The 27,717-nt window shown below is 42.0% G+C and overlaps 2 protein-coding genes and 2 long non-coding RNA genes across 4 annotated transcripts; 2 read left to right on the top strand and 2 right to left on the bottom strand.

Annotated features, from left to right (window-relative positions):
* Window positions 1–3: 3 nt before the first annotated feature.
* RPL24 (ribosomal protein L24) lies at window positions 4–3,874 on the top strand. Its single transcript, XM_014885744.2, has 6 exons — window positions 4–151; window positions 267–342; window positions 1,408–1,518; window positions 2,643–2,779; window positions 3,138–3,201; window positions 3,739–3,874. Exons 1-6 carry the CDS (start codon window positions 147–149, stop codon window positions 3,817–3,819), a joined length of 474 nt encoding a protein of 157 aa, XP_014741230.1. The 5' UTR covers window positions 4–146; the 3' UTR covers window positions 3,820–3,874.
* A 1,497-nt stretch (window positions 3,875–5,371) lies between these two features.
* On the bottom strand, window positions 5,372–6,567 carry LOC148224592 (uncharacterized). Its single transcript, XR_015799418.1, has 2 exons — window positions 6,432–6,567; window positions 5,372–5,987 (listed from the first exon to the last, which is right to left on the bottom strand). It is a non-coding gene; the product is annotated as an uncharacterized LOC148224592 (long non-coding RNA).
* On the top strand, window positions 6,512–26,022 carry ZBTB11 (zinc finger and BTB domain containing 11). The gene is made up of 11 exons (XM_014885738.2): window positions 6,512–6,970; window positions 9,853–10,088; window positions 10,727–10,958; window positions 12,077–12,879; window positions 15,476–15,655; window positions 16,154–16,390; window positions 16,781–16,925; window positions 18,002–18,119; window positions 20,686–20,844; window positions 21,329–21,504; window positions 22,806–26,022. Exons 1-11 carry the CDS (start codon window positions 6,661–6,663, stop codon window positions 23,330–23,332), a joined length of 3,123 nt encoding a protein of 1,040 aa, XP_014741224.1. The 5' UTR covers window positions 6,512–6,660; the 3' UTR covers window positions 23,333–26,022.
* LOC148224591 (uncharacterized) lies at window positions 18,661–20,686 on the bottom strand. The gene is made up of 2 exons (XR_015799419.1): window positions 20,387–20,686; window positions 18,661–20,129 (listed from the first exon to the last, which is right to left on the bottom strand). It is a non-coding gene; the product is annotated as an uncharacterized LOC148224591 (long non-coding RNA).
* Window positions 26,023–27,717: the final 1,695 nt, after the last annotated feature.

Genomic DNA, 27,717 nt, shown 5'->3' with positions numbered 1-27,717 from the left:
CGGGGCGGTGCTGGCCGGCCCGGCCCGGCCCGGTCCGGCCCTGCCCTTCCCTTCCCGCTCCGCTCCCGTCGGGCCCCGCGCGCCGCTCCCGACACCGCCTCCAGGCTTTCTCTCTGTCTCTCCGGCCCCTCGCAGCCGCCGCCATCATGAAGTGAGCGCTCCATCCGCCGCTATCCGGGGCCATCCGCCGCGGGGAAGCCGCCGCGGGGCCCCGGCCGCCTCTCCCGGCCACCCGCGCCCTCCCCTAATTCTTCTCTCCCGCGCAGGGTCGAGCTGTGCAGCTTCAGCGGGTACAAGATCTACCCGGGCCATGGCCGCCGCTACGCCCGCACTGACGGGAAGGTGAGGCTGGGGCGAGCCCCGCGGGCGGCGGCGGGGACGGGCGGGAGCGGGCCCTGCGGACGGGAGGGCCCGGTGCCCGGGAGAGCGGCCGGGGGGGGCGGGGGCGGGGACCGGAGGCCGCGCGTTTGGAGTTGTCCGGAGACGTGTGGCGTCTCCCCTAGTCGCTCATACTGAGCCGTATGAGAACAGCATCGGTGTGCCGGTCCCTTGCTGTAGCTTGGGGTTGGGTTTTAGAATGCAGTTTCCAAAGGGAGTCTTACAGCAGCGGATGTAAAGTACCAAAGTTGTGTAGAAAATACTGCTTAGACGTCCTGCATCAAATGCTAAGATCGCTGGAGCCAACAGCTGGTCTTCCAAATTAATTGAGTAGAAATGTTTAGGGTAAAATAGGGTGGAGAGCCATTTCAAGCTGTCATGTCATATGCAGACAGGATTGTCCCTGCCTGCGAAAGGAGGGCTTTTGATTATCCCAGTACAGTCATCTTTCTCTACAGAATTCCCTGCAAAGTGACCAGAAGATAGACCGGTTGAATCCTTGTGAGCCCTCCTGGGAATTAGGCTGTACTTTAAATGGAATTATATAACTAGTAACAAACCAACTTGCACATTCTGCCTGTTGTTTTAGACAAACAGGTTAGCGTCACTAGGCAAGAAGGAATCAGGTGGAGCATTGCGTTCCTTCGGCCAAGTTTTGAGTCAGTCCTACATACAGGAAGTACATTGTTGCTTGAGGACAGACACTTGGAAAGTATGATGCTGGACACTGCTATTCATGCTGTGCCTGAAATACACAGCAGCACTGGATGCAAGTGGTAATTTGACCTTTTTTCAGAAAAATGAAGGTGTTTCAGAATGCCTTGTAAGACATCAGTTTGACCACTGCAAGAAAATGCAAAACTTTAGATTTCTTGAATTATCTTCTAGAATTTTTAATAGTCAGAGCTGTGTTTGAGAACCCCAAAAGCATCGATGTTGAAAAACACGTGACTCAAAGAATACTTTATGCAAACTGTGATAATGTCTTTCATGGAAACAAAGCTAACACAAAACATTTTGCCTTCCCAGGTTTTTCAGTTCTTGAATGCAAAATGTGAGTCTGCATTCCTTTCCAAGAGAAACCCTCGTCAGATCAACTGGACTGTTCTGTACAGGCGTAAGCACAAGAAGGGACAGTCAGTAAGTACATACCAGCTAATGGCACTGTAAGTTGGTGACCAAGAGATGTGGTCACTGGTCTGTTAAAGGTCACTTACGTGTGCCAGTGTTCAGCAGAAGCATGACCCAAGTCACCAGGATGAAGACTGGTTAATATGGTGAAAATGTGAGTGCAGTTACATGAGTTTATACACCACTTCAACAAAAGCATTGTATTGTAGCACTTCTTTGAGGGACCACTCAGAGCCACAGTATGTTCAGTAGATCTTAATAACTGTAGGAATGGCATATGTTTTTATAAGTTAGTTTTAGGGAAGGTGGATAATGCTATTTATTATGCAAACCTCCTAAAAGTTTGGTTTTGTAAACTTCCTGAATGGTGATAGGAGAGGGAGCTGATTTTGGGGTTGGAGGGGCAGGGATGATACTCCTGATATACTCTCCTTAAAAACTTTGGTCTGTAGCTTAGCACAAGGTCTTTTCTTATATAGTTGTCATTACATGAAAAGAATAAATCATGAAGGCATGTAGCATGAGGCATGCTACAGTGCTCTTGTTTAAACTTGCACAGCAGAGGAGCTTGGAGAAAGGCTTACAACAGTGACATCACTGACAATAAGTCAGTGTTCTTGCCAGTTTGGTTGAAGAACGAAAGTTGATGCATGATGATTTACACTGCTGCCCAGCACCTGATCCACTTGAATAAGTGTGGAGTGTCTTCCTTTCAGAAGACACCATAGAAGGTTTATCCTTCCCCCCCTTTTTTGTTCTGGGTGTTACAGAGGGCTGAACTTCTGACATTCTTTCAAAGTAATTTTTTTCATACTTTGCTGTAGAAACGTAGAAGATACAGGGGCTAACGTGTGTCTCCAACACTGATAGCTGGACAGCTGGGGAGCTAACTAAGGATTGTTGGTAATAACATGCAATGAAAAGTGCAGGATGTGGCTGGAGAAGGGGCCATATGGAGGTAGGGAAGCACTTCTCTGTACCCAATAGGATTCTCTAAAGTGAGGAGTAAAATTCTACTTCAGTATACAGTTTTAAAGAGCTTCAGTTTGAGTAGCAGCTTGTTTCCGTAATTGTCTTTAGCCATGTATTTAATGTCTTGTGATGCTAATTGTGTTCATCTCCTGCCCTCTTAGGAAGAGGTCCAAAAGAAGCGCACACGCCGTGCTGTGAAGTTTCAGAGAGCTATCACTGGTGCCTCTCTTGCTGAGATCATGGCAAAGCGAAACCAGAAGCCCGAAGTACGAAAGGCGCAGAGGGAACAAGCTATTAGGTGAGAAATCAGATCCGTGGAGCTTTCAAAGTTACAGTACTTTTCATACAAAAGCTTAAACTCTAGGTGAGCTCTGTGTTTTATGAAATTTTGGTGGGTTTTTTTGTTTGCTTTTAGTCGTATATGTGTATGTAATACTTGAGTAATGTTGGCAAGAGTAACAGCAGAGAAGGGTTTCTCCTTGCCTTTTGCCTTTGTACTTTGGTCTCTGTAGAAATCCCCCCCAAGGGATAATGAATATAGAGGAGAAATCTGCAGTAACACATTCCATTCCTGATCTTGGGAAGATTTCACAGTGCTGAAACAAGGAAACAGTGAATAGCAGACATGGATAACTTCTATTTCTTTGAATTAATAGGGCTGCAAAGGAAGCCAAGAAGGCTAAGCAGGCAACCAAGAAAACAGCTGTTTCTGCTGCAAAGGTGAGAAGCAGTAGGCAAATAGAAATTATAAAACTGAATACACCATGTTGTAACACGACACACAATGGACTGCTGTGGCAATTAATTGGAAATTCATTTCTGTTTTGAGGAAGCATTTTCATAACTTCTTCATGTGAAGGCTCCTTGACTGGACTTTTGTATTGAAGTTAAGCGTACCCAAACAGCTGCACAGAATGAATCTTTTTTACAGACTAAGTAAATATTACAGTAAAACAATTCTTTGACCTAATATCAGAGATCATTAATAGATAAAAACTTGTCTGAATGTGACATCTTCATTATCTAGGAACTTGGTAACAGTGTATTGATTAATGCTACCGCATGTTTCATTATCATTTATGAAATAATACCGTGTGTTGGCTTAGTGTTATGTGTGTAAACATCTGTTAACATTATCTCAATATTACAGATTGCAATTCTAGTCTGATCTTATTTCTGTCAAGAGTATATAAAGGGACATCTTAGGACTGCAGATCTGTAGTTTCTTTTTGCTCATACTTCATTATTTCTTTACAGGCCCCTACTAAGGCAGCACCTAAGCAGAAGATTGTGAAACCTGTCAAGGTTTCTGCTCCCCGTGTTGGTGGAAAGCGCTAACTTGCCAAACTGTTGGTCTGAATAAACAGCTGAATAAACATCTGATGGAAATCCATTACTTGTGCCATGGTCTGCTTGGCTGTGTGAGATAGACTGAAGAGAATGAATCTGTGAAATAACCGTGTCTGGGTTTTGCAGACTGAAAAGCATCTTCCTGCCATAAAACACTTTGTTTCTTAAGACAGCCTGCTCTATTAGTACACATCTCCCCAGTCTTCACTGAGTGGCTCAGATAGCAGGGTAGATAGAGCTGGTGTTTGAGAAGTGTTCTTGCCTGCAGGACAGAACAGCACCTAAGTTTATTCTGCATCTATGACAAATGACATTAAAAAGGGTTTCTAAGCTCAGAGATGCAAGTTAAAACGGGGAAGCAATGCCATCTGCAAATCATTTGCAAAACTCCTGTGTTGTGAAATGCATTTAGCAAGATACAGAGAATCAAATAAGAAAAAGGTTAAAAAAGGGAATGAATGGATGGTTTCACAGACTGCATGGCTCCTACACAAAGATTCAGATGCAACTTCTGAGTCAGGACGTTACAAAATGATGAATTGATGGAAGCTACTGTCAGGAAAAGGAAGCCTGTGAAGATTGAATGGGTTTCAAATGCTGCTGATGTTACACAGTTAAAGCTCATTTAGGGTCGTCTTTAACTTGCTGAATGCATACAGAGGTTGGTTCCCATAGTAATTTTCCACCCTCCCATTGCTTAGAGGAATTGGAATTCCTGTGTGCCTAAGTAGCTGCACTGTGCAGACAGCATGCCCAAACTTTGCCAGTTTTTGCTGGACAGCAATAGCCTTGGCAAAACAATGTCTTGATTTACTAGAACCAAAACAGAAACCAAACCTTCACTGTCTTCTGGATCAGTTACTTTTCTGTTGATACTTTGAGGGCTTGGTTTGTTAGAATAGCTAAGAAGAAGCTGCGTTTCAACTTCCGCAGTCCTGAGCTTCAAAAACAATGGCTGTAATGGGTGCTGTGGGTTATGGGCTATACTTATACCTTGTTTGGGTTTTAGTAGAATAGACATGGGTCTGGATGAAGGCTACAACTCATTTAAAAAAGGTCTAGCTTGATGATTAATGGAATTTGTACCATGATCTTTGAAACAATTTGCTTTTTGCTATCAAAAAACCCCAGCGCTACTCATGTTCAGCATGAAATTGAAGGCTTTTAAACTGGTTATGCATTTGAAAGTGAAGGAGCAAGAAAGGGGAGAGAGGAAGAAAAATTGGCTGTAGTTAGCAGGGAAAAGAATCTTTAATAATTTAAAACTGAAGGCTGAAAACACCTGAAAATTACCCCTGCTAGTGGCAATTGTAAAAATCGCATCAGTGACTTGTACAAGGCACCTGGTACCCCAAATGCGTCCTTGTAAAAAGTTTTCAGCTAAGCTGAAAATCAAGATGAGCTTCTACCATCTGCCTGAAATACCATTAATGATCTACATAGAAACTTATTGGTAGATATGACTAATTAATAATGCTTTCGGGTTTGCAGGCTTTGGCTGCCTGGTGTCACTGCAGTGGTGCACAGAAATGCTTCACGATTATTCTTCCATGATGTTTATTCCCGAGTTCTGACTGATGTGGTAAGAAGTAAAGAATAACAGCCCATCAGGCGACTCTTCTCACAAGCTAGGCATCGAGTGAGGCAGGATGTTCAGAGCAGGACTTTACCCTGGTGTAACAGCACGTTATTCAACTCAAACATAGATGTAATAGAATGAATTCGCATGGAAATTAATGTAATCCCTTGTGTTGACCTAATGCAATGTAATCCATCCTCTATCAAGTATTTGTCAGGAAAAAAAATGAGTAGCTAAGTTTGTCACAGACCCATAAAATAATTTGGGTTAAAAAGGACCTCCACTCCACTCCTTGTTCAAAGCGTCTGTTTAGATGACATTGCTTAGTATCCACCTGAGTCTTGAACGCAACTCCAAGGATAGAGATTCCACAACCTTCTACGGCGACCTGTTCCAGTATTCGACCACTGCCATTGTTAAAACAACGCGGGAAACTAAATACAGAACCCTTTTTCTATATAAATAGCGCCTTCGTCCGGTCTCGCTGGGTCGGGTCGGTATCTCTGTGTTTGGGAATCACTGTACTCCAGGTGCGCTTTCCTTGGGCGCCACAGCCCGCGGCGCGCGTCTCTGTTACCTGTGTAAAAACCAGCGCAGAGCTCGGACAAGTAAAACGGGCAGTTGACATCTAAGGGTTTTTCTTTCTCGCCTCTTACAAATAAAACAGCGCGCACTGAAGGCCCCGAGGCATGGCTGCGGCGCCGCCCCGCCCGCGCTGGTGCTGCTCCTCGTCGGCACGAATTACCCGGCTGCTCTGCTCGCCGCTTTTGCCCCCAAGGCAGTTCTAGAGCAGAACCCGCTCGTTTCGGAGTCGGGGCTGCACAGGGATTCCCTCTGAAGCCCCCCCAGACCCGTCTCCACGACTGCGTCCCCGCAGCACGCTTTGCCTGGCTCCAACATGGCGGCCCTAACCTTGTGCCCGGGCTCTCCTCTGCCCGGTTCCAAGATGGCGGACCCGCGCCCCGAGCGTTCCCCCGCGCCCCCGCCCTTTCCCGGCCCCTCCTGCGCGCGCGCAGATTACCTCACTTCCCCTTGTGCAGCAGCCATTTTGTCTTTCCGCCGCCGCCGCTGCCCGAGCTTCTTCCTCCCTCCTGCCGCCGCGGGCCGCGACACTCCAGTTCCCCCCCGGGTGCGGCTCCCGCCGGGCCGGGGCCGATCCCGACCCCTCCTTCCTTTATCCCGGGAGGTTCCTCCGCAGCCCCGGCGCGGCTCTGAGGGCGCGGGGGTGGCTCCCGTGCCCCTGCCGCGCGATGTCCAGCGAGGAGAGCTACCTGGCCATCCTGCGGTACCTGACGAACGAGCGGGAGCCGTACGCGCCGGGCACGGAGGGCAACGCCAAGCGGAAGATCCGCAAGGCCGCCGCCTGCTACGTGGTACGCGGCGGCACCCTGTACTACCAGCGGCGGCAGCGCGACCAGCAGCGTTTCGCCGAGCTGGAGGTGGTGCTGCAGGCCGAGCGCCGCGCCCGCCTCATCCGCGCCGCGCACCTGGCGCCCGACGGCGCGCACCGCACCCGGCTGCAGACCTGGCAGGGGCTCTCGCAGAAGTACTGGTGGAGAGGTGAGCGCCGCGGGCGGGGGCCGCAGCTGGGACACGGAACCGCGCGTGGAAGGGTCATCCCAGTAAAGAACCGTCCAGACGGTTCTTTACTATCTCCACTGATGGAGACGCCACAGCCTCTCGGGGCAGCCTGTGCCAGTGCGCAGTCACCTTTACAATTTTTCCTCATGTTCACGTGGAACTTCCCAGGCATCACTTTTTGCTTGTTGCCTCTTGCTTACCACCACCGGAGCCGTGCTCCATGCTCCTGACACCCTCTGTTTAGATATTCATACACATTAATGCGGTCCCCTCTCAGTCGTTTCGTCTCGAGGCTGACCGGGCCCAGTTCCCTCAGCCTTTCGTTGTAAAAGAGATGATTTAGTCCCTTAATGATCTTTGCTGCCCTCCGCTGTACCTGCTCCAGCAGTTACGTGTCTCCCTTGTACTGAAAGGATCTCCGCGTGCATTCCCTGCGGGACCAGGAGCGGACTGGACTGTCACTTGCTGAGTGACCAGTGCCTTTAAACGCCACCTTGAAGTACGTGGTCTGTGGTTAGGGGCATTGTGTCACACCCCGAGAGGCACGGCTCACTCTGCACCGTACATCTTGGTCAGCAAATTGTCCAGGGCTTCTTACCTGGTGGTGGTACCTTGAATATATGGAAACACAGAGTACAGCTGTCCCCTCCTGTTCTTGCACATTGCCCGCGTAAGACAGCGACATCTCAACTGTGCTCTTGGGATAGGATGATAATCCATTCCACGTGGCCCGGGTTAGCTTTGGATCCCATTCATGCGTGTGATGGTGTTTATGTTAAAGTCCTACAGCTGCCAGTGGTGGCTGGCAGTCCTGGCACTCATATTTCGCTCTTTCTTGCAATGAGAAGCTGAAAAGACCAGACTAATTCTCAGCTGGGTCCTCAGTGATATCACAGCTGTTACAAATGGTGGTGCCTGAACAGCAATAATTCCCAATTGGGACTTTATTTTGGCCGACTTGATATCTTGTTCTCTTTGGATTTGGTGTTCTACTTTTAGCCCTAGGTATCCATTAAACAAATAGCCTGCTTTTCACTTGCCATGGGCCCAGTGTGTGTCTATATTGCTTCTTTTGTTCTGCTTTCTTCATCCATCAGCAAGTCTGTAATTTCAGCTTTAGTTTTCCCTATTTTCAGTTGGAGGGATTTTGCTCTAGCTGCAGCTGATCCCTCCAGTCCAGATCTCATTGGCTTGAAGATCTTTTAATGTGAAAAAGGATTTGGCATCTCAAGACTGATATAGCAATTTTGGATAGGGGTTTCCTTGCCTTTATCTTTATTCTCATTGTCTGCCCAGCATTGTACTGCTCTGGCATTTGCTCTCATCCTGTGCTGGAAACTTCTTCCATGGGCCTCGGTGTAGCTCTTCATCAGGAGAGGGCATTCTGTGTTCTTTTGATCTTATTGGTCACCTTTATTAGCACACCCTATATCCTCTTACTTCTCTTGCACTGAGAATACTAAAATTCATTCCATGCTTTCAGTTCAAGTATTATGTTTCTTACATGTGTCTCCCTTAAAACAGTTTTTTCCCTGCCATTACAGTACTCTTTGGCTGCTAGTGGACAGCAGCTTTGGCCCAGCTGTCATCCTGACATGGACATGGACATCAGCCTGTTCTGTAACTGCAAGGCAGTGGGCTGGAGAATGGCCCAGGGACCAGGAAGGGTGTTAGAGATGTGATTTACAGGCTAGAAACCTCCTGTCTGATTTCAGATGAAATCAAGGAGATGTACAAATGTTGAAATGGGCATGAATGTCTTAGGTTGCCTTAAGTCTCTGTTTTCTTGATTCTTACAGAGAGATCTATGTAATGATAGTGCAAGTCATGCTCTGAGGAGATGTGAGCCAGCAAGTTTAAGTCTGTCAGCAAAGCTTTTGAGCTGTGCTGGATTTTGAACCATAGAGGCCCAGCTGCTATATATGCTTTTCTATTATCCTAGTGAAGAAAACTAATTTGGATTGAAAGGCATGCATGGAAAATGCCTTGGTATCTAGAAGAGGACCCTGGGCTTAGGACCTGTTGGGTATCTGAAATTATTTACAGAATTGCAGAACGTGCTGAGTTGGAAGGGACCCACAAGGATTGTTGAATACAGCTCCTGGCCCTGCACAGGACCGTCCCCAAAAGTCACAAGAGTCATCCCTGAGAGCATTGTCCAAACACTTCTTGAACTCTGTCATGCTTGGTGCTGTGATGGCTTCCCCAACTTCTGGGGGAAGAACCTTTTCCTGATATCCAGCATTAACCTCCACTGACACAAATTCAGGCTATTTCCTTGGGTCCTGTCATTTATATTTGATGCCACTGGTTAACGTCCTGGTGGGAAATTGGTTTATTCAAATTCCAAAATCATAAGCTAATTATTTCAATCAATAATACATATCAGTGTCATTGTGTATAGCACAGTTGATCCCAATTTTGCAAAAGCTCTTAGGTGTGTCTTCCAATTCTTGTCCTATTCAGGAGGAACAAGCCATTTGTGTGGGCTGAATGCAGGATTACGTTACATCCATCATTACCCTGAGGTTATGAGACTAAATGTCTAAATACCATTATTTTTTTGTAGCCTTAATAATCTTTCTAGGAAGGTTTGCTTGATGTAGAAACGTTCTAACTGTTCTATCTCAAATTAGCAGTAGTGACAAAATATCATGCAATGGTGTGAGACAATCAGAATTGGTAATAATGCATCAGAGAGGGAGAGTATAGGTGACTGACTTTCTTTTTCTTGGTTAGTATGTAATATTTTTGATTACTAATTATCAATTTTTTGCTAATCACCTACATACTTAGTTATTTGTTTAAAGTAAATTGAATTAAGATTATAAGTGTAATCAAGCTCCATTAATTTTTCTTAGGTATTCTTAAGCAGGTTAAAGATTACATTAAAGAATGCAGCAAGTGCCAGGAAAAGCTAGATCGCTCTAGATCTCTCTCAGATCCTTCTGAAATGCTGGAGGAGCTGGGACTTGATGCAAAATCTCATGAAGACAGTAATGAAACAGATGATGAATTGAGTAACACAGCATCAATCCCAGCTGCATCCCCAAAGCCTGTGAAGAAAAAGCCAATAGCAAAGCATGAGCTTGTGTTTGTAAGTACCACTGTTTACATCTGAATGGATTTGCCTTTTCTGTTACTGCTTTTTTGGTCATGTACTTCTTTTCCATTGTTGTGATAATCTTGTAACAATAAGACTATAAATTTTGCCAAATATGTTGAATATGTAGAAATGGGATACTGATATTTTTGTCATGAAATTAATTATAAGACATCATTGCTCGGAAATAAAATCACCCTATATAGTATGCATACAGAATCTTAAGATAAAGTTAATGGCAAAATTGCCAGTAGTAAAACATCACATACAAGATTCTTATGGACCCTTTTCCTTAATAAACGATGCTATACTGATACATAAAATTCTTGTTCCTAACTGCAGGCTCACGTGCACATAAAGGTATTTGAATTTAGAAACTTTTTCAGATTGTAGCATAGAAAAATACAGTCAAAGAGATGTTTGAATGTGTCTTCCCATTTTTCCAGTCTGTTTTGTTTGTGTATGGAGGGAGGGTGAAACTTAAAGAAAGAAAACAATAGTAAAATTAACTATATTCTACAGGCTTGAATTGATTGTATGGTTGTAGGAAATAATCCTTTTCTGTGTTTGTGTGAATGCTTAAAAAGGCACAATCTAAATGTAATGAAGTTCTCAAATGTTGTTTATGACAGGTTGACAGTAAGGGCCTTGTGAAGCAGTCATCTTCCAAACATTGTCTATCAGTCTTAAACCAACTGAATCAGCAGAGGCTTTCCAATCAGTTCTGTGATGTGACTTTGCTGATTGAAGGAGAGGAGTACAAAGCTCACAAATCTGTCTTGGCAGCCAACAGCGAGTACTTCCGAGAGCTCTTCATTGAAAAGGGAGCTGTCACTAGTCATGAAGCTGTAGTGGATCTGTCAGGTGAATTGCTGTGGGTTTCAAAGCTAGAAATCATAATATCCTAAGTAAGGTGTACAGTATTTAATTCAGTCTTTTTTGAGTGTTGAAGACAGCTAAATTTTTATCTTGCTTTTTTCTCTTTTAATCTAAAAGTATTTTGTGTGCATCATAATGCAAAAGTGATCACTCTGATTTTGCCTAATCTGATTTTCCATGGACTGTGGTATTTAATCTTAAAATTTCTGAGAAGCTTTTAATGGATTTTTACCTTGCCTAGGTGTGTTTCCACCTTGTATTAGTCACAAACTTTAAAAAGGGAACAAAATCAAATGCTTGAATACATCAAGTGGGGATGTTGACAAGCTGCTTGGAGAGTTGTTCAGCTTAACAAATGCTAAATTCCTTCTTATTTCTGTAAAGCAGAATTATACGTGCCTACTTATTTCTCAGACTTGGTACATGAAAGACAGGAGACAATCCTAAAGTAAATGTTCTAAAAATAGCTTTGTAGTGATGAAGAATAGTGTACAGAACATATGCCTTCTGCATTGCTTTCTCATTTATTAACTGTCTGTCACTTCATGAATAATAGGCATGCATGAACAAATAGGATGGTCTGGAACACTCCTCACAGTAAATATTTATTATTTATGCAACTGTGGAAAATTATACCAAATTCTTATATTTAAGCATTTCTGCCTATATATCCATATTTTAATTGTTATCAATAGCTACTTTTTTATTTTTCTACCACATCACTTGTTACTTAAGACCTGAGTACTTTCTGAATGTAGCAGATCCAGAAGGGCTCAAATAATCTGCTCCAAAAGTACTGTGGCTCTCCCAGCATCTTGAAATGTTCCTCAAAGAATTTTTTTGTGCAACTACCTAAATTCTACTTAGTTATTGGAAAAGTTACCTGATCTTACCCACACACAGAAACTACATGAGGAGGAAGCTGTAGTGTAAATGATGATTGAGTCCCAGTGGTAGGGTTGTTATTTCCGAGTGTGTTTTGCCCCAAGTTTCAGACTTAACTGTATCTGTATACAACTGAACTGTTGTATTCATCATGGGATATTTTGGTGTAATTTCAGGTCATCATTATTTGCTCTAATATCTTGTTTTACTCCTGGTAGGTTTCTGCAAGTCCAGTTTCCTGCCTTTATTGGAATTTGCTTATACTTCAGAATTAACATTTGACTTCTGTAGTATGGCAGAAGTGGCCATGCTCGCCCGGCATCTCTTCATGTCAGAGGTCCTTGAAATCTGTGAGAATGTGCACAAACAGATGGAAGAGAAACAAATTACAGTGTACCAGAAGGGAGATATTCAAACAGTAGAGTCAACACAAAATCTAGCAGAGCAGGCTGAAGTGGAGATGCAGGCCATGGATGGTATTGAGCAACCTAAACTCACAGCCAGTGAAGTGCCAGTAGTTGTGAATGGAGCTCCTTCCTCTTCTGGGACAGAGGAGGCAGCAGCACCTCAGCCTGACCTCCTGCAGCCAGAGCCTCTGGAGGCCACTGCGGGTGGTCCTTCCAAGCCTGTGGAACAGTGTGAAACAACTGAAAACTACATCAAGATCCAGCTGGTGGAGAGCATTTCAAACAGCCTCTACAACAGACTCAGCGCTGAGCCACTGGCTGTGGAAGCCATGGACACACAGAGTCAAAGGGAAACTGAGACAGTTCAAAATCAAAGTGATAAAGCACACGTGGACTCTGCTTCTGAAGACTTCTCAGAGTCACTCAAGCAAAAAAGTAATGAGCAGAGCAGCTCGAATTCCCAGTTGGAAAGTCTCAGTTCCAGCCAGGACGACACTTACAAAAGCAAGCTCCGCCAGCGTTCAGTCAGTGAGGGGGGATACATCAGGCTGCATAAAGGAATTGAAAAAAACCTGCAGAATAGAAAGAAAAATCCTAAATCTGCAGTGCAGCAGGTATTCTGTCTGTCATTAAGCCTGTAGTTACCAGAGTAATTTCTAAGCTGTGACAGTTGTGCAAAGAAAATTCCTAAAGCATTGACTTGGCATGAGTATTCCTTCCATATTGAAGGTCCTTAGAATGCTCAGTGGCCACAGTCTAGGTTGAGTATCTTCTCACAGCTTCCTATGGTTGGACAGAAGTTGTATCATCTCCCCAAAATTCTTAATGATATGTGAATTTAGTTCTGAGCTCACTCATGTCATGTGTATGCCAGTCTTAGATACATACATTTATCTATTAGAGAAGTGAGATCCTGCTTGACAACAGCATTGGGAATGAAAAGTTTTACATCCCACGTAGATCTTAAGATCTGTAGTCATGAGTCACAATAATGTCTTCCTGCTACCTTCTGATTGGGGTCAGTTAAGAGAAGGGTTCAAATAGCACTGGTATTAAAAACTCTAGCACCTGAACATACTGAATATTTAGTAATTGAATTAGTTCCAGTTATAATTTCTTTATTTTATGAAAGTCGTATTACTCTTTCTCCTTTGAGAGCCTTTCTTCTTTCAGCGCCTATGGATAGTTGACAGTCATCTCACTGGGCATTCATGCATTTAGCTTGTGACAGAGTGCACTTCACTGCATGTTGCCAGTCTTCTGAAGAACTGTTAATTTCCAGAGGAGTCCTGAGAGTTTTGCGTACTAGAGCCACCAGTCCCACACAGGGGACAGTAATTAATCATTGCAACACCCTGGTTGATAGAAAGTATAGCATTAGTGTCTTTTTACAGATGGACAGCTTAAAGCCCAAATGCTAAAACTAGCACAATCAAAATACTTGAGCAACCAATTTATGCTGGTTGGAGAGCGCCAAAGTTTTGTTCTGTTTTGGGAAGGGGAATGTTTACTTTTGGGAATAGTTCCTGTTAATATATTTTGCAGTTTTTAAATCTAGCTCCTAGGTGAAGTGCACAGACCTATGGAGAAAAAGAAGCTGATTTAGATGATTGCTCAGGATTGGACTCGGGAATAAGTTTCTGCTTTCCAACTTGTTTTGTGTCACAGCTATGTTGAGACGGACAGGGCCGGTATCACTACCAGCCCTTTATTCACAAAATCGACATGCATTCTTTTACAGACCTTTCTCTCCTGCAACTCTGACTCCTTCTTTCATAGACCTCTCTCATGTAACTCTGATTCCTTCTCTTATTGGCAGCTTCACACAGTACTGATTCCTTATCTGACTCCTTTCATTCTGCCTGACTGGCTAACTCCAAGCTGTCCCTTTCCCAGTCACCTAACCCTGACTGTCCCTCACACAACATCTTCTCACCGTATCTGTCCCTTACATGAGCACGTCCCTTACCACCTCACAGCACAGCCAGCAGACTCCCAGCCTCATACTCCAACTCAAACTGCAAGAGCCTGTAATAGTGGCCAGCTAACCTACTCCTTTATATCCCCCAGACTGATTGGCCAGACACAGATATTTCCACTCTTTGTAATTAGTACAGCTGCAAGATATTGGTAAAGATTCCCTCCTGCATTATCCTTTTAGCCTAGCTCTGCACAGTTTTGTAGCTTTTGATGTTTTATCTTGTGCATCTCTCAACTTCCTCTATGGCATGGGACATCATATAAGCTTTGGGAAGGATATACTCTCCTGAGTTCCCAGTTTTGATGCTGGGACAATAAAAGGAAAGAGATTGCAGGGAAAATGCTGCTGACTTAAATTACAGTGCTTGCACCGGGCATGAAGATACTGGGCATGAGGTGACCTTTCTAGGAATTATTTTTCTCGTTCTTACTAATTATGTATTGATCAAAATTATTTTTGTGGCTTCACAGTTTAGCCAAGTTTGCACAAGTTTTCAGAGCAACAGGAAAATTTAAAAAAAATACATCAAAAAGTTTTCTCTGTGTCAAGTTTCAGTTTGGTTTTCAGAGGCATGGAAGGGCTGGCATGTTTTCAAAAACTGCTTGATACCTCACTTGTTGGGAGAACAGGAAGAAGAAATGGGGATGCTTGTACTTCCTTCCCTTGCCTTATTCTCAGGAACCCAAAGGGGGCACATCTGATAGAGAACATTTCAACCTGACCACTTAGAATTTGGCTTCTAAAGAATTTGACAGCAAGTTTCTACAAAGGAATATGAGATTGTCAGCTCCAGGTAGCACTGTCAATACTACCTAATAAAAACCTGCTAGTGTCTTATTCCTAGATTAAAAATCTCTAGGAAAGCTGGAATGCTCTCAACTTGATTGAAATCCTGACTGGCAGTACTCTGTGGTTCTTTTGTAGCTATCCTGTAGCTGTCACTTAGGCAGTTACTCAGGGCTGAAGAATTCATTGTCCCTGAACTTGTGAGTCACTGTGTGACCATCATCATAAGTTCATGGTTTTAAAAAAGCATGTTTTTTCACTCACTGTGAGACCTGTATTTTGTATTGAACTGAAACAAGATAACTTTTGACCAACTAGGTCAGTTGAGCAAATTAAGAGTTACTGCAGTAACATAGAACATCAGCTTTTAATACAAACTTTCAGACAAGGTATGAAGAGCCGTGCAGTAAAACTCATTCAAAGGTTCTGTTTTTCCAACCTAGGTTGCCATGAAGCTGGTTCAAAGAGGGAAAAAAATGAAACAGCCCAAAAGAGAGACCACAGAAAATAAACAAGTGGAAGCTCAGCACAAATGCACTGACTGTGGAATGGTGTTCCAGCGGCGCTATGCACTTATAATGCACACACTAAAACATGAAAGATCTAAAGAATATAAATGCCCAGTAAGTTGAGGGGTTGGGTTTTCTTTTCTGTGTAAACTTTCCTCCTTATGAAAATTAATTCAGTAATTATATTAGTAATTATTTTTTTGCTGTCTTTTTTGGTTCATGTATTTATTTTCTTTATGGATTTCAGAGTTGGATACAGCTTTGATCTGGCTGGGGTGAGGTAGAATGGAGTGCAGCCACTTGGCCTGATAGCAGTGTGTCACCTGCTGCTCAAGATAGTGTTAGTATGGGATTTACTTTTAATCCTACCAGTAAATTTGTGTTTAGTCTGGACTGGAAGTTAGTCTCACTGGGAAGCAGTCAGTGGCTGTGCCAGTAGCCATAAAATAAAAATTTACAACTGTTCATTAACCTCAGACGAAGTGGCTGTTGGATTATAGATTTAACTCATATTACTGTACTTAAAACATTTGATTACTTCTGGGTTTGTTTTTTATTTTAATAATTCTGAGTGTTACATGCAAAGTAAAGTTGTAATATTTTGTATCCCAGTTGTGTAAGAAAGAATTCCAATACGGTGCCTCCCTGCGGGCCCATCTGGTGCGGCACACGCGGAAGACGGAAGCCATGGCTGCAGCTCCAGGTGCCGAGGGAACAGGCGCATCCTCGGTGAAAGGGAGAACCAAACGGGAATTCGTGTGTGATATATGTGGGAGAACTCTGCCCAAGCTCTACTCTCTCAGAATACACATGCTTAAACATACAGGTGTCAAACCCCATGCATGCAAGGTAAAGTCCTTTTGCTCTCTGATTGCATTAGTCATGTTTTCTATTGCCAATATTTTGGTATTGATACTCTGCCATAAAATTTATGTTAATCTCGGTCACTTCACAGTAGGGAAGACCAGTGTAACATTCCTGATGGAATTGCTTGCAGTCCAAGAGTGAGAAAAATAGAATGAGTTTGAGTTGAGCAAGTTCATATTCTTGTGGCTAGAAGAATGTCTTCCTTCTATTATTCCTTTTTTCTAACAGACCAGTTCTGTCACTGGTGCAAAATCACAGGCTTGACCATCCTAGTTTCCAGGAAATGCAAGAGATTTTGTTATGTTGGAATTCAAACACCTATTACATAATTAGTTTTATTTATCCTGTTCCACCATATATGGATTTTTTTAGGTTTGTGGAAAGACCTTTACATATAAGCATGGATTAAAAATGCACTTAGCTCTCCATGAAGTACAGAAACAGTTCAAGTGTGACTTGTGTGAAAAGTCTTTCGTCACAAAAAGAAGTCTTCAGGAACACATGAGCATTCATACAGGTAAGTGATGAGAAAGGGAATACTTTTCCTTTTGCTTGGCTATTGTATGCTGCTGAACTTTAATGTTGCTCTTCAGTGTCAAAGGAACTATTTAAAAAAATAAATGGTAGTTTGTTCTTTTTCTTCTGGTCAGGCAGCAGAGACAGAGGTAAATAGTCATTTTCTGGGGCTGTTTTACCATAGTTAATGTGTTATTATGCAAATGTTCTATACAAGAACGGGGAATTGTGGTTGGTCTGTTCCTGTGGTTTTATGTACGTATTTAATGCCTGTGTCATGTCAAATCAACAAGAAATAGGCAACAGGCTGGAATGTTCTAGTGCACTTAATCTTCCAGCCTCTCCTTCTAGAGGAAAACATGCTAAGTTAAATCTCTCAGAATCTCCATATATGTTTTATAAGATTTTTTGTACTAATACTGACATTTTATAAAGCCTAGTGTCTTGAAAGATCCTAGCATGTGAAAGATGACAATATAGTAATTTAATACAAGCAGAGTGTTAAAATTGTAATTGGTAAAGATTATCCATGTTTCTGCTTTTCTGTGCTGGGCAGAATCAAGAGATACTCAGGATAATTTGTTTCTGAAATTAAGGAATTTATATTAGTAGTCATCACTCCTATGTTGATGAAATGGAGCAGAAACTTTTATTTTAAGGTGTTTTTCCACAAATCAAGATATAAGCAATAATGAGCAATGCTGTGTTTCTGAAGAAGTTGCATAATACATTAACACAGTTAGTTGTGGGGTTTTTTTCACCCAGGAGGGCAGTTTTTCAGGCTGCTCACTTTTCCTCACTAAGTCATAGTTGCAGTGATGTACCTATGTTTAAAAACATGAAATAAAGTAATTTAGAGTTGCTACTCTCCCCCCTTGTGTATTATTACACTGGCACATACAAAATACACTTAAAAATTCCATCAGTGTATAATTAAACAAACTTCTCTTTGTAGTACTGCTCTGATTACTTAAGATAAGTTATATATTAATTAAAAACCTGTCTCACAAAGCACTCCCTCCAGAAAAATGGAGGCCTGACTTGGTAACATGTTTTGTTTTGCTTTGGTTTTGCTAGGAGAATCCAAATATCTTTGCTCCATCTGTGGAAAATCTTTCCACAGGGCATCAGGACTCAGTAAACACATAAAGAAACATCAGCCAAAGCCTGAAGTTCGTGGATATCAGTGTACTCAGTAAGTCACACGATAGGTGCTTTTGGTGAACTTATTTTCTTAGCATTAATGATCCTAGTAATTCTCAAGCTTAAAAGCGGCTCTGTGCCACTGGCCTGGGATAAGACTTCTAAAGTGTGAGAATAAAAAAATGCATTTTTGTAAATACATGTGCTGGAGAGCAGAGGTTTGGTTTTAAGCTGTTACCTCGCTCTAGTTTCATGCATCTGTTCTCTAATGACTTTGCACTCTAATTGGTGCTGTAATCAATAGCTATGTGGGTATACAGCTCTTCTGTAGGACACGTAAAAGATGTAAGGTTGTAAGAGGCCAAGGGCCTTCAGCCTAGTTTTGCCCTCTTGTAGTGTGGTAGTGGATTTCAGTCTGATTTGCAGCTGTCCTATAGAGTCTGCAATGTCCTGCACTTGTGTGCAGTGTTTGCTAAAACATGCTCTGTGTAGGAGACAGCTGTGCAGGAGCATTGCAAACTGAGACTCACTGACTGTTGCAGTTCTCTTGATTATAAACATATATGACCACTTAAATATTGCAATAAATGGCATTTATTTTTATTACTAATGGCATTTATTAGTATTGAAATGACAGCATTGTGAACTGTAGCAAAGCAGAAACTGTAACTGGAAAGCATGTTCTTAGTGCATTAGCAAAACATACATGGATACTTTTTCCATGACCAAGCAGACTATAGGGAACTTTTCAAGTGCCCTGCGGAAGAGCACTTGTTTCTAATCTTTAATTTTGGAACTCACAATGAGGTCCCTGGGAAGCTCTGTCAGATATTAAGAGGAGTGGTACAATATTGCCTGTAGCAACTCAAGGTTTTAAAGAAACAATAATCTAAAGAATTCCTTAAAATATCTCAGTGTTGCTGCATGCTAGCAAAAATATTTTCTAAATTATGAAAACTTCAGTTCTGTCAGCAATGTTTTTATTTAATGTTTTTTAATGCTAGAAGTATTCTAAAAATACAAAGAACAGAGCTAATAGGGTGCACAGACACTGTTTCATGAAACATAGTATGGAAAGCAATTTTAGTTTTGATGGTGAAATATATTTATAAAACAAAATTTTTTTACTCAAGGGAGTAGGGCTATGGATGCAAGAGATCACCTTGACAGAGAAGAAATTTTTATTCCCCAGCTTTTTCAAAACAGACACAGTCCTTGCTGCTTCTACAGCAAAGGTCTCTACTGAGGATTTAATTCATGTTGTCACCAGTGGTTTAGAGAGCTTCACTAAGCAATGACCAGACTTCAGTTTTTTTAGTTTGGTGGCTTGGAATGGAAACCTCCCTGTCAGGCTTCAGTCTGAACTTCTGGCCCAGTTGAGCAAAGCTGACCATGAGTTATTTTCCTAAAATTTTCCTGGAAGTTTTGCAGTGAAGTATGTGCTTGATTAAATTGCAGTAATGCATGACAGTGTTAAAGTGTGGTGGTTACGTGAGTTTTTTATTTCTCTAATGGCTTTTCCAAATAACGCAATCCTTGAAGAGAGAGAGCACCAAGTGCCCACTCTCTTCAAGCCCCTGAAGGTCCTTCTGGTATTTTTTACGTGGATGTGCAAACTGAAGATCCCTGATCGCTCCATTTGAACTGGAGCAGTCGGATTTTCCAGCCGAGGAGGAGGAGGTTGTTTGAGTGGCTCAAGGACTGTTACTGGCTTTTTTTTTTCCCCTCTCAAAGGCAAACAAGACTTTTTTTCTCTCCAGAATGCCCAATATTCAGGCAATGCAATACCAAATGTTTTGTTCCTGTATAGAAGCTTTTCTCATTTTGAGATTCCACTGTATACTGTGACTTCTGAGATTCCGTCATTACAGTGTTGATACTAGAGAAGTTGAATCATCCACCTTTGCTTGCTGGCATTGCTCTGCCTCTGTCCTTTCTTGAAGTCATGCAGCTGTATGTTGTTACATGAGGAAGAGCGAGAGCTCAGCAGCAGAGTTTCCTTCAAAGGGAGAAACCGTGTTTTTGATTAGACCAAACTCTGTAGTCTTCATACCAAGAGGAGCTGTATAGTCATAATATGGCAAAGTATAAGTGAAGGAAAACCATAAGTTAGCCTGGGTTAAGCAGCAAGCTAAAGGAGTATTGACACTTTCAGATAGTTTCTTGCAGGATTATGAATTTCAGTTTATAATTTCTAAAAAAAAACCCCTTACATTTGAGCATTAAAAACAACAAATTCCAGTTATCTTTGTGTCAGTCCTCTTTGGTTAAGGGAAGAAACAGCTGTTACGGTCCTCATACGTTCATATGTTAGGATACAAATTTCTGATCTCTCGCAGTTGGTTTGCCTTTGATTATTCTCTGTAAAAACTGCAGAAAGAATATAGTTACTCATTAACAGACAAAAGGGTGTCAGAGGTCCTCAAGTTTTATTCCAGGCTTTCAAATAAGCTGCTGGTTTTAATTTTTCCTAGTTTAGAATGGGACTGTGCTTTAAATAAGTACTGATAATGCAGTAGGTGTTCCAAGTCTTCAGCAGCCATTAAAGAAGAGAGTCGCAGTGCTGTTGAAATGAGTGCTTTTCTTGTATGGAATGCTAAAACATTTGCTGTTAACAGGTGTGACAAGAGTTTCTATGAAGCTCGGGATCTTCGGCAGCATATGAATAAACATTTGGGTGTGAAGCCATTTCAGTGTCAGTTCTGTGGAAAATGTTACAGCTGGAAGAAAGACTGGTATTCTCATGTGAAGTCTCATTCTGTCACAGACCCTTATAGGTAAGAGGAAATTAATTTAACAACTGAAATGTACTAATCAAAGTGACGTTATAGAGACCCACAGCCTGCCAACAAGGCACTGTCTAGTTCTCTTTTAAAGTACCAATGGATTGATGGTGTCTGGAGTCTTGAGTACTTGAGGGTGGATGGTGATTTTAAATAGCATAGGTTACCTGCTAACCTGGGACACAGTGCTGGAACCAAGATGTGAAGTCATAAGAGGATAAATACAATCAGTGAAGTTAGAAACTTATCTGATCTCACTTCTCTAGAAGGATAAGTGGAAGTTTTGTGGCTGTGGATAAGAGGAAATGTAGTTCAGTCCAACAGTATTACTTCTAATTATGGAACTATAGTACTTATATTACCATGTAAGACAGTATTGTCATTAAACTTTGCCTACCGTAAATCAAGTGCATTTTGGCTTAAAAGACATACGTGTACAATAATAGTTTTAATAGATTTCTCACTTAACACATTTTAGGTGTAATGTATGTGGAAAAGAATTTTATGAGAAAGCATTGTACCGAAGACATGTAAAGAAAGCCACACATGGTAAAAAAGGAAGAGCAAAACAAAATCTGGAACGAGTCTGTGAGCACTGTGGAAGAAAATTCACACAACTCCGGGAATATAGGAGACACATGAACAATCATGAAGGTATGTAGAACACAAATAGTCATTACATCCCTCAACCCCTAAAAACACAGTGTGCAAGAGGATAATTGATTCTTTGAGTCTGTGTGTGTGTCTGGCAAGACATGGGGGGGTAGGGTTTTGACAGATTCTCCAGTTCTGTACAAGTCCTGGTTTGGTAAATTCCTAGCAATGATTCCCAGAAGTTGCCGTTGGGGTCTTTCTAAAACTCCAGTCACACACACGCACTGTGCCAATTTGGCCTCAGAACCTAAATAGAAGAGGAACATTTTTACAAGTGATTAAGAGGGGCAAATCTGGCAAAGAATTGGATGCACTAAAACATTCTCCATTTTCAAAGGTGCACACAGTTAACAAAGTTCTCTTCAGATAGGAGAATGATTGGCCTAAGCTAAAAAAAAAAAAGGATCAATGTTGGAAATCGTTCAACTTCTTAGTTTATGACAAGTGATGGACTCTATGATGTTTGGGGAAAATATGAAAACTTTTTCTATTTTTGTTAAAGAATTATGTGCAATTTTATGTTAGATGTAAAGTATGAAACTGATTTTTGAGTATTTGGTTCTTTCGGCTATTTTGGGAGTCTGTGTATTCTCCTGTCCTGGGGCAAAACTCACTTTGTTTTTTGAAGCATGTTTCCTTTTAAAGAGCTCTTAAGAGTAAATCTGACAGCTGTCTAAATATTGAAATAGAGATTTTGTGTTTGTTTCTAAACAGAGAAAGTGTCCTGTAGTAGGTACTTAGCCTAAATCTACAGTAACTGTCACAGAGGAAAAGCCAGTAGTGAGATGGTGTTTGTCACCATCCACATGCCCTGTTAGATATTACAGACCACAGAACTCATATGTTATGAGAGAAAATAAGATTATATGAACATCAGGTTCCGTATTTGAATATATGCAGTGTGGAAGAGGAAGGGTAAAGCTATAGGTGTACAGGAGGATTTACAGAAGCAAAGGGTGACTAGAAATGTAAGTGACAAACTGTGAAGTAAAATATGGCTTCAGAAAGGCATCAAAATGATCAGAATTCCATTAAGCAGTGTGCACTTAACATAAGGAAGAAGCTGCATTAAAAGGGATCTTGAGAAGTTTTTAAAAGTGAAATGTTGGATTGGGCTGGGCACTTGAGGAAAATCTCCCCACTGAATGCATTATGCTTGCATTATATCATTAGACAGAAACAATGGCAAACAGGATCTCTTTCTTACATGGCAAATAGCACAGCATTGCTGTGTTCCTGCCCACTGCTGCTCGTGGCTCTGTGCGAGCTCTGGGTCAGCTTTGCTCGCTTTCCCCACGCAGGTGTGAAGCCCTTTGAGTGCCTGACGTGCGGCGTTGCCTGGGCGGACGCGCGCTCCCTGAAGCGTCACGTGCGGACGCACACGGGGGAGCGGCCCTACGTGTGCCCCGTCTGCAACGAGGCCTACATCGACGCACGGACCCTGCGCAAGCACATGACCAAGTTCCACAGGGACTACATCCCCTGCAAAATCATGCTGGAAAAGGATACTCTTCAGTTCCACAACCAGGGGACGCAGGTGGAGCATGCCATCAGCATCTTAGCATCAGACGTGCAGGAGCAAGAAACCGAGATCAGCTTTGGTGCTGGTGAGGGTGAGACTGTGGTAGTGACAGGAGAGACGCTCGAAGCCATCGAAGCAGTTGCAGCTACTGAGGAATGCACGTCAGTCTCTACCCTTTCTGACCAAAGCATCATGCAGGTAGTAAATTATGTGCTGGCACAACAGCAAGGACAGAAAATGGCTGAAGTGACCCAGGCCATTGAAACTGTAGAAGTGGCCCACGCAACGAAGACAGAGCCAATTTAGTATATGAGAGAGCAAGGAGACTAAGGTTCTGTGTCTGTGAGAGCAAAGTATTTAATGGGTTATCTCAGGCTTTCAATGATGCCTGTTTTCAAATGGTTAATCCTCACTACTGAAAGTTGTGATGACAGAATACTGCACCACACATGAGAGGGAAAAAGTACCAATACTCCAGCAGGTCAAGGCTTTGAAAGCTAAGATTTCTATACTGGCTATAACATAAAAAAAAAAAAAAAGGTTAAAATAATGTTTTTGTGTCATGCAGTATCATACTGTAACTTGGAAAAGTAAAAAGAAAAAACATATAAAAAGGCTGCACTAAAAAGTAGAAATGCACAGCTATTGGTAGCTTTTTTGTTTGTTTTGATGTTCATTTCATCAAGTTTGTGAACAAATTACCTGTTATTGGATTCTGTCTCCCGAGACAAGGGAGGTGGTAGAATGCTTTGCATAGGCTTGTGCTTCATGTGGCATACAGAAAAAATGAAGCTTTTTTCTCTGGGTAAATGCACCATTGGTAGTTAGTGAATCCCAGTTCTGAAGAACTTACTTAAATTCCAGGCATGTGGGTGGCTTGTCCAAAATTCAGCAAAATGCTGTAAAATATTTTATAGATAATGGGCAGGGATCTGCTGAGTCTGATTCAAGGTTCTACAAGGTGGTTGTGAATTTAAGTTGACCAGAGGACAGCCCACCACAGGGAGACTACTTAGAGAAGTAAACTCATTTCCTTTTGTAAGGGAGGAGTTTACACCACAGCCTCTGTGCACAGCCACGTTTAGCTTCGTGATTCTTTGGAAGCTATTGCCAGCAGTGATGTATGAACCCAAAGCAGGCCAGATGGTGGATGCTTCTAATTTTGCTTTACATTTGATGTGTAAACTGTCAAAGGAGAAAGGTCTAATGGCACACTTCTTTGGGAACTGAGGAAGTCCAGCTAGTTACAGACTGATCTTGTCTTGTATTGAAAGGAGAAGCCCTGCTAATTCCCAAGTATGACATATGACAGTATCAAGGTAGAGAAATAAGAAAATCTTAGGATGGGGTAAAAATTAAATTTATCTCGAAATTACCAGAATCTCTAAAAGACTTTATTACTGCTGCTTTAAGAAGAATATTTCTAGGGCCGGTTGATACCTGATGTTACACCACATAGTTGGAAAAATCCTTACTGGCTGTTCCTGCAAGTAAGTGTGAATGACAGCTGTGCTTGGCCCAGGTTTCCATGTCCCTGGTTTAATACCACAAATAGGGCACACCTTAATCTGTACGAGGTGTGGGTTCCTTTGTTGCTGCATAGTTCTTTAAAGCAAGCACCATGTCTATCAAGGAAACTGAAAGTGCTTTGCATGTGAACAATCAGAGCTGTAGTCTTTAAATTCTTCTCAGTCTATAAGGGTTATCACGTGTTTCCTAACCTGGACAGCAGCAAGATACCCGGGCAGCCAGAAACTTGTAATATTGCAGGGTAAACTTAATAAATACAGTGTCATGCATATAACTCTGATACCTATAAAACAGATCCACTGAACAAAATTTCACCAAACCCTGTGGCAAAGTAACCACCTCATTTGAATTAGTGATAATTTCTACGTTTCATCTTATTTAATTACGTGAATATCTATCTACTAAGCTACAGAGTGGACTATCTTTTTTTTATACTTTGCAGTTCTGTAGATAAGCAGTTGTTGAAAATTTTTAATCTTTGAGTTCCTGTCTTAGATCCAGATAAATTTGTAGATGCCTATTTCAAAAGTCAGGGTCTTATTTCAGAGAAATAATGTAGTTATTTATATATCCTGTACCCCTTTACAATTGTATTCTAATTACCAAATGGAGTAAAACTAAAATGAATATTAAAAAAAAATACTACTAGCTGTAAATTGAGTTTTTGTATGGTAAAGAAAAAGAATCTGGAGATAGCCATCCTGCTTAAAATTAAAATACTGGCATTATGATGGAAAAAGATTAAAAAGAGCACTAGGTAAACTTGAAAACTTACTTCAATGTTTTTATCCTAAAAATAATTATGTATTACTAAAGTGAAGAAGTGTTCAAGGAAAAATAGCTGTAAATAGTGCTAGAACATTTGTATATTTAGTGTGTTACCTTAAAAAAAAGAGTATTACCAGCACCTTAGTTTAATCTTTGGTGCATTTATTTGCCCAACCTATAGAAGAAGCAAAAGTGAATCTGAATTTCAGAGCCGTCTTATCCACTGTCAAAATGCTTTTACTGACTCAATGATCTGCTGTTTAAAAACAACCACCAACCAAACTAATCACAAAAGGTTGTTTTCTAAACAAGATTCAGCCAGGAATGTCAAAGCTGAATGTTGTGGTACCCCTTTCCTAACATGCTGTGCCTTACCTTTTCAGAACGGCCTGAAGTAAGTAGGGAGTGTCACTCTTGGCTTTGCTATTCCCATCTGTGTGGAGTTGCCTTATGTTTTCCTGTGGACTTCAGCACTTAAGACATTCACTACTCTTCTGCAAAAGTCAGACTGCAAATATGCAGTTGATACTGGGTTTTTTAAAAAATAAAGTTAATGAGAAGTGTCCATTCATTAAGTATTCCTAGTGATTTCCTGTACATAATGAATCAGATTTGTACATTCTGCTGTTTTTATTTAGTGTTAGATGTATAAAGTTCTGGTTATTTCTGTCATCAAATAAACTGAGCTCTGCCATCAACTGCTCTTTAAAGAAACTTTCTTTTTCTCCAGGGAAAGAAGGTGTTGCAGATTCCTCTTCAGTATTTCGCTTTCCATATACAGACAGATTCTGGCCTGGATAGTTCTAGTAACACCTAGTTACTAGAATCTAGTATCACCTAGTTTTTTAATTTTTGCTTAAGGCTCAAAGAATTATGTTGTGTGAGGAAAAGAAACACACTGTCCTCCTGAATTGTGTCAGAACATGGCTCTACAAGAACACAGTGCTAATGAAACAGTGTGTATATTGATACAGAAATTGCTTGGGCTGCAAATGCTCAGGACAGGTGAGGCATCTGCTCGGCTGCCTAGTACCCAGCTGTAATCATTTGGGTTTGTTTCTGATCTTATTTCTCTTGACTTGGGTGTCCACAACACTGTAGCCTAAAGCAGCAGCAACCAGCACTTCCATCTTGGTCTCTGCCCTGGGATGGGTATTTGAGCAGGGGTTGTGGTGTGGAAGTTGTCCTCCAGTGTCAGTCTCCTGGTTGAAGGATGAGCTGTACAGCTGCCTCCAGGTCTGGGAACAGTGTCCCATGCCTTTCCCTTTGCTGTTACAGGAACTTCAAGGCAGCCCCGATGTTGCAGAAAGCCTGATTTTCTTCTGTGGTTCATCCTAAGGGAATGCTAGAAGCTTTTTAACTCCTCTATGAGCCCCTGTAAGTAAACAAGCAACAAGCTAAGTCTGTAATTAAAGAAAATAAAGTGGTGTTTTCAAAAGGCTGATTGCTGAAGGAGTAAGGTAGGCTTCTGTTGAACAACTACTGCTCCACAGGGATGCAACTACAAATGCACAACAGGCAAGTGATGTGTGAATAGTTTTTGCCCCACTTTGTTTCTACTGGAGTTACAACCACATCATTCCTCGCTTTTAAAAGAAGCACCATGAATTTCTACAGCACAGTGTATAATGATAGCATTCAGGAGCCAGTCGTGCAGCTATGGCCAACAACGTGATGGAACCTCCCAGCATTTCTGGAGCAGCTCTTAACCAAGGCCTGTTCTCCCACAGCTGCTGCAGGCAAGAGGCCCTTGTCACTCTTTTGTCACCCTCACATGCAGGGCTGTTGGGAAGCATCCTTAAAAGTCTCCTGTGACTTTAAAGGACTTAGCAAAAAGGAAGTTTTTCTTGTTTCCCTAGGAAAAGTTTTGTGCTGCAGGCTTTGTCTCTCAGGAGTCAAGTGCCCTGCCTTCCCGCTGAGTTAAGTGGTGCTTTCAGATGTGGAGTAGTGCAAGCTCTTCTTGTCGCGGCTTTAAATTTTATCTGTGAACAGGATTGTCATATGAGCACCTGAGTAACAGAACCCCTTTAGGCCCTTGCTTTAGTTACCTTTTGAGTGCCTGCAGCTGCAGAGATGGCACTGCTGTGAGTGGGGAAGGCTCCCACAGCCACACTTCTGTCACCCAAGGCACTGCTGTGATTCTGTAATGAGCTACTGAGCATCAGCCAACACCTTACATGCAACTACCATGTTTACAAATTAGGGGAAGGCTGGGGAGAGAGAAAAGGAGAGAGAATACATTTTTATTAAAACTTGCATCAACTTTAGATTAATAACTTGTACTGCCAGGAAAATATCAATACGGGCTCATGACTTCAAGTTTCAGTGGAGCTCTTGGTACAGAACTACAGACACTTTCTATGTATCCATCTCAACAGTAAATCCAATCCCAA

Source organism: Sturnus vulgaris, chromosome 2 (genome assembly GCF_052056855.1).
Source record: "Sturnus vulgaris isolate bStuVul1 chromosome 2, bStuVul1.hap1, whole genome shotgun sequence".
In the NCBI taxonomy this organism is placed as follows: domain Eukaryota; kingdom Metazoa; phylum Chordata; class Aves; order Passeriformes; family Sturnidae; genus Sturnus; species Sturnus vulgaris.
The sequence above is the reverse complement of the archived record's forward strand: the minus strand, read 5'-3'. Positions and strand labels throughout refer to the sequence as shown.